This window comes from Gorilla gorilla, chromosome 4 (assembly GCF_029281585.2).
Source record: "Gorilla gorilla gorilla isolate KB3781 chromosome 4, NHGRI_mGorGor1-v2.1_pri, whole genome shotgun sequence".
In the NCBI taxonomy this organism is placed as follows: domain Eukaryota; kingdom Metazoa; phylum Chordata; class Mammalia; order Primates; family Hominidae; genus Gorilla; species Gorilla gorilla.
In genome coordinates this window covers 38,216,900-38,227,665 of record NC_073228.2, presented here as the reverse complement: position 1 = coordinate 38,227,665, position 10,766 = coordinate 38,216,900, and the positions used below count along the sequence as shown (strand labels likewise).

The 10,766-nt window shown below is 37.7% G+C and overlaps 1 protein-coding gene across 1 annotated transcript; it reads left to right on the top strand.

Moving 5' to 3' along the window:
* Positions 1–2,917: 2,917 nt before the first annotated feature.
* Positions 2,918–5,216, top strand: KIF2B (kinesin family member 2B). Its single transcript, XM_004041318.5, has one exon. The coding sequence runs from the start codon at positions 3,051–3,053 to the stop codon at positions 5,070–5,072; it is 2,022 nt and encodes a 673-aa protein (XP_004041366.5). The 5' UTR covers positions 2,918–3,050; the 3' UTR covers positions 5,073–5,216.
* Positions 5,217–10,766: the final 5,550 nt, after the last annotated feature.

Here is a 10,766-nt window from a genome sequence, read left to right as displayed (position 1 = left end):
TGATGTTTGAGGTAGGTATTGAAGAGCTCAGGAAAACCATGAAGACAAGGAAGGATTATTGTCAGAGGGCTGTACTAGTAATTCTCAAAATGTTGTCCCTGCACCCAGCAGCACCAACATTGCCTGGGAACTTGTTAAACATGCAAATTTTCAGCCCCACTTCAGACTTACTGAATCAACAACTCTGGCATGGAGCCTAGTAGCCTGTGTTTTAACAAGCCCTGCAGTTGATTTTCACATATCTTAATATTGAGAACCACTGGACTAGCAATTTGAAATTTGAAAGAAAATGGTGTGTTTGAAGGGCTGCAATTTCTTCCACATGGCTCAATTTTAGATTAAGTATGGATAGTGGGAAATCTTGAGGATGACAAAGCAGGCAAGATGATGATGTGCCTTAAGTCTTCATATGGAATTTATACCATATCATTAGGATGATGAGGAGCTAACAAATGCTTAAAAGCAGTGAATTAATAAGGGAGAACCTGTTAAAATAACTCTAGGAGTAGTGTGAGAAATAGACTGAGTCCCTGACTGGATGAGGTTGCAAAAAAAAAGAAAAAATAAAACAAGCTCATAATTGGTTGGGAGATTAAATGATATCATGGTTACGGAAGACTTCTAGAGACTGGGAAAGGACTACCTAAGTTAGGATGGGCTGAAAGAGGAAGAACACAAAGATCTGTGTCAGGATTTTAAAGATGAGTAAATGTTGAAGTTACTAAAAGCAATTAAAAATAACAAAGAGCTGCCATTTTCAGTAACAAAATAACAGAATCAGTTTTGGATTTGTTAACTTTTTAGTTCCTGCTGGTGACTACAAGTTTAGGACTCATAATTCTGATTATCAACAATCTATCTAGCCAGCTTTATATAAAATTAAACTGTAGGAACAAATGCAATATACTAGGGAAACTATATAAAAGAGAAAGGAACTGAAGAAAAGTCCTGAAATTGCTATGAAAACCTGTATGAACATGTTGGAGAGAAAGAGGGAGTAAAAGGAAACTTTTCTCTCTGATTTTGGCACTATTATCATGGATCTGCTCATCCATTTTCTGTCTAAAACATTACTAGCTAAGATGAAAACACTATGGCTAGCCTGGAGGGTCTAGAGTTTTCATAATTTTGAGAGAGACCCAGCTTTTTCAAAGGTAACGGTTAAAAAAACAAAACAAAACAAACTATTATGTGGGCTCAGTGGCTCAAGCCTATAATTCTATCACTTTGGGAGGGTGAGAAGGGAGACTCCCTTGAGGTCAGGAGTTTGAAACCAGTCTCTGTGCAACATAGCGAGACCTCATCCCTAGCGCAAAAAAAAAAAAAAAAAAAAAAAAGAAAGAAACAAAGAAAGAAAATAGCAAAGCATCCTGACACATGCCTGTAATTCCAGCTACTCAGGAGGCTGAGATGGTAGGATGGCTTTAACCTAGGAGTATGAGGCGGTAGTGAGCTATGATCAGGCCACTGTACTCCAACCTGAATGACAGAGTGCTAATGACAAATACAGTGTATTAAGAATATCTACATCATGGCCTTGAAACTAAGAAGGAACAACTGATTTAAAGCACAACTTTAAATATTGATAATTTGGGGAAATAAAACATAATATTTTTTAGAAGACAATTGCCTAAAGCCCTTTCTCCTCTCCCTCCACCTGCATACAACCTCCTCTTGAAATGAGCACTGCTTACTTATCTAATTTATCCAGTATCCTCCTTCCACCTTCTTTTCAAAATCTAAGCTTTACTAGACTGACTGAACAGAAAAGTTAGTTTATAGTAGAATTTATTTCTATAGAGGCCCTTATTCCTAGGGAAGGTTGTAACTTGCTACTTCATGTTACTTTGGAGCTATAAGTACAATTATGATAAAATTCAACAGTCCAAAAGACAACATGCAAGGGGGTTGCTAGGGAGCTGAACGTAAGGCATCACCCTTACTCTGAGCTTGGCCTGTCTAAAAGTCAGTGTCATTTATTTTATAAGCTAATTCTTATGCATGAAAATATTGCAATCTTGGCAAAATATATTTTTGCATCCTATGGTCTTAGCTGCCTTCCAGCCTTGCTTAACAACTTCTAAAGGACACACACAAGTACTGCAGGGGTGGGGGGAGTATAAGATTAATTATCTCTTTCCACACAATGTCTTTTCTTTCTCTCCCAATTATGGATAATGAGGCCAGAAGTGTAATTACTGAAGGAGTTTGGAAAGGTAATTACTGAACTAATCTCAAAAATGGTGGTGACCACAGCACAACAAAACTCACTTTATAGCTGTCAGAGCCACTTGGAATGTGATATACATGTTGTGTTTGCAAACCCAGGTGCTGTACGAAAGGTAGTTTCATATTAGCAAATTACCACAACGACCTGCTACATTCTACTCATTTTGATTTTGTAATGAGAAAGCTGATTAAACTGTAATAACTTTAAGTTGTGACTCTTAAACAAGTTACACGTTTTGAAGGAGGTGAAAAAACAAAGATGGCGGGTTTGAGGAGCCTTTCTGGGATCCTGTTGAATATCGAGCCCTGAGATTTGCAAATAGCTCTACCTTCATCTATTCCCACTGATCACTGGAGAGTTAAAGTTTAAGGAAACTTCATAGCAATTCTCAAATTAAAGCACTGAGCTTTGAGACTGCCAGCCAAGGCCTCCTTTTATGCTTAGGCATAAATGTACATGGGACATATAAATTAAATTTCAACTCCATGGTTCCCATTGCTTCTCTGTTACCTGTTCTTTCTTGCTATGATCCGGAGAGCACGCCACATCCTCCTCCAACCCCTTCACCCTCACTGGCAGAGAACAATCTCTCCATCCCTTTGTGCTCCCGTACCATTCACTCCTAAGCCCTAGGTTCTGCCGCCTCATCTCATCCCTTTGTGACGTAGTGGCCCCAGTCCGGGCCCTGGCGCGCTAGGCTCACAAAGGCAGGCACAGACTGCAACCCTGCTCAGTGCTCTGGGCGCTTCAGGCTGGCTTGGGTCCTGCTGCTCCAACCCCAAGGGCCCTGGAGCGCTCCCTGATACCTCCATCACTCACCATGGCCAGCCAGTTCTGCCTCCCTGAATCCCCATGTCTCTCGCCCCTGAAACCCTTGAAGCCACATTTCGGAGACATCCAAGAGGGCATCTACGTGGCGATCCAGCGCAGTGACAAGCGGATCCACCTCGCTGTGGTCACGGAGATCAACAGAGAAAACTATTGGGTCACGGTAGAGTGGGTGGAGAAAGCAGTCAAAAAAGGCAAGAAGATTGACCTGGAGACCATACTCCTGCTGAATCCAGCTCTGGACTCTGCTGAACACCCCATGCCGACCCCGCCCTTATCCCCCTTGGCTCTGGCGCCCTCTTCGGCCATCAGGGACCAGCGTACCGCCACGAAATGGGTTGTGATGATCCCCCAGAAAAACCAAACAGCCTCAGGGGACAGCCTGGACGTGAGGGTCCCCAGCAAACCTTGTCTGATGAAGCAGAAAAAGTCTCCTTGCTTCTGGGAAATCCAGAAACTGCAGGAGCAGCGGGAAAAGCGCAGGCGGCTGCAGCAGGAGATCCGAGCTAGACGCGCCCTCGATGTCAACACCAGAAACCCCAACTACGAAATCATGCACATGATCGAAGAGTATCGCAGGCACCTGGACAGCAGCAAGATCTCAGTCTTGGAGCCCCCGCAAGAACATCGCATCTGCGTCTGCGTGAGGAAGCGGCCTCTCAACCAGCGAGAGACAACCTTGAAGGACCTGGATATCATCACCGTCCCCTCGGACAATGTGGTTATGGTGCATGAGTCCAAGCAAAAGGTGGACCTCACTCGCTACCTGCAGAATCAGACCTTCTGCTTCGACCATGCCTTCGACGACAAAGCCTCCAACGAGTTGGTGTACCAGTTCACCGCCCAGCCACTGGTGGAGTCCATCTTCCGCAAGGGCATGGCCACCTGCTTTGCCTATGGGCAGACGGGAAGTGGGAAGACGTACACCATGGGTGGAGACTTTTCAGGAACGGCCCAAGATTGTTCTAAGGGCATGTATGCTCTGGTGGCACAGGATGTCTTTCTCCTGCTCAGAAACTCCACATATGAGAAGCTGGACCTCAAAGTCTATGGGACATTTTTTGAGATTTATGGGGGCAAGGTGTATGATTTGTTGAACTGGAAGAAGAAGCTGCAAGTCCTTGAGGATGGCAATCAGCAAATCCAAGTGGTCGGGCTGCAGGAGAAAGAGGTGTGTTGTGTGGAGGAAGTGCTGAACCTGGTGGAAATAGGGAATAGCTGTCGGACTTCCAGGCAAATATCTGTCAACGCTCACTCATCCAGGAGCCATGCAGTGTTCCAGATCATCCTGAAGTCAGGAGGGATGATGCATGGCAAGTTTTCCCTCGTTGATTTAGCTGGGAATGAAAGAGGAGCAGATACGACCAAGGCCAGCCGGAAAAGGCAGCTGGAAGGGGCAGAGATTAACAAGAGTCTTCTAGCCCTCAAAGAATGTATTCTGGCTTTGGGTCAGAACAAGCCTCACACCCCATTCAGAGCCAGCAAACTCACACAGGTGCTCCGGGACTCCTTTATAGGCCAGAACTCCTCCACTTGCATGATTGCTACCATCTCTCCGGGGATGACCTCTTGTGAAAACACTCTCAACACTTTAAGATATGCAAACAGAGTAAAAAAATTAAATGTAGATGTAAGGCCCTACCATCGTGGCCTCTATCCAATTGGACATGAGGCACCAAGGATGTTAAAAAGTCACATCGGAAATTCAGAAATGTCCCTTCAGAGGGATGAATTTATTAAAATACCTTATGTACAGAGTGAGGAGCACAAAGAGATTGAAGAGGTTGAAACATTACCCACTCTGTTAGGGAAGGATACCACAACTTCAGGGAAGGGATCTAGCCAATGGTTGGAAAACATCCAGGAGAGAGCTGGTGGAGTACACCATGATATTGATTTTTGCATTGCCCGGTCTTTGTCTATTTTGGAGCAGAAAATTGATGCTCTGACCGAGATCCAAAAGAAACTGAAATTATTACTAGCTGACCTCCACGTGAAGAGCAAGGTAGAGTGAAGCCAATGGCGAGAGATCAGGTCCGAAATGCTGCATTGCTGCAGTTTCCACCACTCTTATACAGGAAAACTGTCCAAATTATCTAAATATAAAGATCCTCCTGAAAAGCTTAAAACATCTTAAAATACACTGATGGGAAACATGCTCTTTCTTCTGCCTCTGTATTTCTGTAGTTTGTTTTCATCCTGCTGAACTATAGTTTTCAACAGGGAATGGTTCCTCCCCACCCCCTACTAGGACATTTGGCGATGTATGGAAACATTTTTGATTGTCACAACTGGGGGTGATGAGGATACTGGCATACAGTGGTTTGAGGACCAGAAATGCTGCTAAGCATTCTAAAGTGTACAGCAGCAGTCCCCAACCTTTTTGACACCACAGACCGGTTTTGTGGAAGGGAGTTGTTCCGTGGGTGGGGTTGAGGATGAAACTGTTCCACTTCAGATAATCAGGCATTAGTCTCCTAAGGAGCGTGCAACAACCTATATCCCTCACATGCACAGTTCACAATAGGGTTCATGCTCCTGTAAGAATCTAATGCTCCTGCTGATCTGACAAGAGGGGGAGCTCAGGCGGTAATGCCCGCTCACTGCCAGCTTGCCTTCTGTTGTGTAGTGTGATTCCCAAAAGACCACAGACCTACCGGTCTGCAGCCCAGGGGTTGGGGACCCTGAAGTGTACAGGACAGCTTCTCACAGCAAGTGACTACCCTGTTGCAAACATCAATGGTATCGAGGTAGAGAAACCCTGCTGTAGAAGAAACCAGCTGTGATGAAAGCAGATACACCAAATTTCCAGCTGGGAAAGCAAAACACTGTGAGTTAAAGGAAACAGATTGGAAAGACACCAGGGGTACACAATGGAGTAAATCTAATGATACCGCTCATGAATCTTTCTCTTGCATTGCTGTTTAGATTCAAATGGTTTTTAAGATCTAATCATATTGGGAGGCTGGATTTTCCTTGAAACCATGTATGAGAGCCTAGAATTGAGAGGGACTTTTTAAAAGAAACATTTGAGTTGAAATGGCGAAGTATCGTACTCCCTAGAAGTGATTAAAGTGCATGTGTGAAGGGGTGTGTGTATGTGTGTGTGCATGTTTTGCCTAAGTAGGGCTTTGTTGACTATAGTGTCTTTAATTTTTTTTCCTCACACACTCTTTACCATATATAGTATTTATATGCTTCACATAAAAATCCTTCCTGTATCAAGTTGGAGCAGGGTATAAGCCAAACAGTAGAAAAACTCCCACCTAAAATGGGACACATCCCATAAATACCTCAAAAGTAGCATCAGAAACATTGATACCTTAGATTGATTAGATAATTGAAACATTTTCCTGATTCAAGGATCACAAAGTCCATTCTTTCTTTTAAAAAAAAGCTAATCTGATACGTAAATACAAATATAATAAATAATACGTGCAGCAAACTAATCTAATTAGCAAACATTATATAAAATACTGTAACAAAAAAAGAAGGGTCTTTCAGTTTCAAATCTTATAAGTTCCAAATGCTTTTTAAAAAGAAATAAATAGAAATGATTTGCAAAAAAGAAAAGTCCATGGCAGATTAAGGAAATTTAGACAATACATAGTCTCCAAATTTTGCTACTCTCATTATTTTCAAATGTTTTCCTAAAAGTTACAAAGACCTCATTAACATTAGGATAACTGGCACATTACTATAGCGTAGAATAATAATGTCCTAGCAAAAGCTATCAGTATAAAACAATAAGGATGACCATGAACATCTGGTCTTTTGTAATTAATATTTGTGGTCTTTAGAACACAAACACACACATACACACTTAGCAGTGCTTTGACTAGATTGCATTAAATCAATTAACTTGATAAAGATTAATATCGTTACAATTGTGAGTCTTCAATCCATGAATATTCCTCTTGGAAGTTTATTTAGTTCTTTATTAATTCCTCTCAATCTTTTAGCATTGTCCATATTGAGGTGTCACATTCCTTTCATTAAAAGCATGATTAGATAGTCGATTAGATAATCAATGTTTTTAAGGCTAATCTAAATTTTATCACATTTAAATGTAATTTTCAAAATATTCCTAATATATACGGGAAAAGTTGGTGTTTGTGTTTGGACCTTTTAATTTAATGATAAATTCACTTACTAATTCTAATAGAATTTAAAATATATTATGTTGGATGTTTTTAGGTACATAATTATGGGATTTGTAAATGATAAAAATATTGTTTCTCTCCTTCCAATTTTTATACCTTTTATTCAAAAGTATATACTTTTATTATCTTATTCCCATAAGGCCTTGTATGTAATGTTGAGTAGAAAAAGTCATAACAGGAATTGTCTGGTTCCCTATCTCAAAGAAAATATTTTAATAGTTTAGCAATTAATATAGTTTAATGGTTCAATTTTTATACATAGACCAATCTTGTCAGATTCAGAATTTCTTTATCTATATCTAGTTATTGTTAATGAGTGCTTAATTTTACCGTGTCTTTTCTTCCTCTATTTAGATGACCATATGATATTTTCCTTTAGTCTCTAAGTGTAATGAATTACAATACCTTTTCAGATGTTAGATCAATCTTGCTTTTTGAAATAATTTCAACTTATACTTTTTTATACATTGTTGAATTAGAAATAATAATAATTGGGATTTTTGTATCTATATTCATGAGAGATGCTATAATTTTCTTTTGATATCTATCTCAGGGATTGGAATTAAGATTTGCCAACTCTATAAAACAAAATGAGAAGCCTATTCTCTTTTTCTATTTTCTGAAATCATTCGGATTTTTTTTTTTTTTTTTTTTTTTTTTTGAGGTGGAGTCTCACTCTGTCACCAAGGCTGGAGTGCAATGGCAACACCTTGGCTCACTGCAAACTCCACCTCCTGGATTCAAGTAATTCTCCTGTCTCAGCCTCCAGAGTAGCTGGGATTACAGTTGCTTGCCACCATGTCAGGCTAATTTTTGTATTTTTAGTAGAGACAGGTTTTCGCCATGTTGGCCAGGGTGGTCTCAAACTCCTGACCTCTGGTGATCCACCCACCTCAGACTCCCAAAGTGCTGGGGTTACAGGTGGGAGCCACCGCACTGGGCTAGATATGATTTCTATTAAATTTTTGTTAAATACTTCAAAGCTATCTGGCTCTGGAGTTATCTTTATGACAAAATTTTCTAGATTCAATTCATTTAGTGGAAATAATGTTATTCAAGTTTACACTTAATATTTTTCTCATACCAGGTTTAATAAATTTTATTAATTTATTCTCATAAAACTATACTATACTCATTATCTATCATGACCATATTATTTATGTCTTTTTTTATCCTTCCTGATACTGGTAAATTGTGTCTTCTCTTTTTTATTTTTAATCAGACTTGTTGTATGTTTATGAATTATATTAGTTTTTTCAAGGAGATAACTCTTGGCTATTTTCTCTATTGTGTTTGTTTTTATTTTATTAATTCCATTTTTCCTCCTTTCTATTTAATTTCTACTTTTTTCATTTTATTAATTTCTATGCTTAGATAATAAATTTGTCATCCTTTTATAATTATTCTTTTTAACTACTGCTTTTAGTCAATCTACATTATATTTTTATTATTCAAAAAATTGAATACTCAAATATTCAAAGTATTCATTTTTTCTAATTTTCACTTACCAATAAGTTATTAAAAGCATTGTTATATGCCTATTTTTTAATTTGTTTAATCATGTTGTTCAAATATTTTATAACACTTATTTACTTTATCTTTTACCATGATATTAAATTCTTAAACTTTAATTGTAGGCTTAACTACTTTTCATTTTAATTCTGACAGTTTTCAGTTTATATCTTTTGAGGTTATGTTCTAGTTGCATATACATTTGGGGTTTTATATATGCCTGTTGAGTTCACAGTTTTAACATACTAAATTTTTCTCTTTGTTTCTTGTAATTTTTCTTGAATTAAATTCTGCATTTCCTAATATTAGTATAGATAATATTAGCTTTATTTTAGTTTGTATTTGTGTGGTATATACTTTGCTGCCCTTTTATTTTGAATCTTTCTGGTCTTTACAGCTAAGATTAATTCTTTATAAAAATATATAATTGGTTCTAAATAATTTTTTAATCCCATATTATAATTTTTGTCTTTTAATGAACACATTTATTCATTTAGATTTAATGTAACTACTGATAGATTTAGGTTTATGTCTGTGAGCATTTATTTCCTGTAACTTGAAAATCATATCATGCATTCTTATTATTACCTTATATTTCTTCATAGAAAGTGAAACTACCTTCAATATTTTAGTTCATTGTTTTTTCCCAGATTTTATGCTTTTTATGTTTTAATTATTTATATGCATAATTTAAGGCATTATATATATGCTTTTAATAAATCATTATTAATATTTAAACGGTGGATATACATTTAAATAACTCATGTTTATTTTTCTGATATTCTTAATTCTGTATACATTGTACTTAATTCTTTAATACTTTATGCTTAATTCTTTACTGTTTCCATTTAGGATCATTTTTCTTCTTATATGACTCATATATGTGTATGTAAGAGTAAACCTGTTAGTGAAAATTCTGTTAATTTAAATAATCCTTATTTTACCTTCTCTTTTGAAGTATATTTTTGCTGCTTATGGAATTCTTGGTCATCTATTCTTTCATTTACATATTTATTTATTTGCCCTTCAAAGAAATCATTATTTTGTTTTATTATTTTGCCATTTCTATTAAAAATTAACTGTCATTTTCAGGAACTTTTAAGATTTTTTTCCTTCTCTTGATTTCAAATCAGGATTGGTTTTTCTATAATGCAATAAGGTGTGTTTTTCTTGTTTAGTCTTCTTGTGTTTTATAAAACTTTTAAGTCTATCACTGATATCCTTCATCGGTTTTGATAAAGTATAAAGTATTAACTTTTTTTTTTTTTGAGAAGGAGTACTCACTCTTTCGCCCAGGCTGGAGTGCAGTGGTGCAATCCCGGCTCACTGCAACCTCCATCTCCCAGGTTCAAGCAATTCTTCTGCCTCAGCCTCCTGAGTAGCTGGGACTACAGTTGCCCACCACCATGTCCGGCTCATTTTTGTATTTTTAGTAGAGATGGGGTTTCACCATGTTGGCCAGGCTGGTCTCAAACTCCTGACCTCAGGTAATCCACCCGCCTCAGCCTCCCAAAGGGCTGGGATTACAGACAAGCCACTGGCCCCGCCAGAGTATCAACATTCAACAGCTCAAATATTATTTTTGGATCTTTCTATGTCTTCCCTTCTTGGAAGTTACAAATACTTAAGTATTCTACATGTTTCACACTATTTTGTCTAGTTTGTATTAATTTATCTCTCAATGCTTCAGTTTGGATACTATCTAATTGCCTATCTTCCATTTCACTAATCCTCTTTGTCAAATCTATTAAACTCATGCATTAAATTTTTAATTTCAACTTTTATTCTTAATTCTAAGATTTTCACTTGACTCTTAAAGTAGATCTCTGTTTTTCCTGTTGATTCAAGTTGTTCGGTACTTTGTATTTGTATGCCTAGTATGTTTTGATTGAATGCTGAACAATATGTGTGATATAATATGAAGGCTCTATATGATGTTATATTTTTCCAAAGAGGATTTATTTTTCTTTCTGAAGACACATAGAGTAAAAGCATATCACCGTGATCCCTTGTTCTGGTTTACTCTTAGTTTT

Excerpts from the sequence above, each read along its gene's own strand:
- KIF2B (XM_004041318.5), top strand. The coding sequence starts at position 3,051 with ATGGCCAGCCAGTTCTGCCTCCCTGAATCCCCATGTCTCTCGCCCCTG.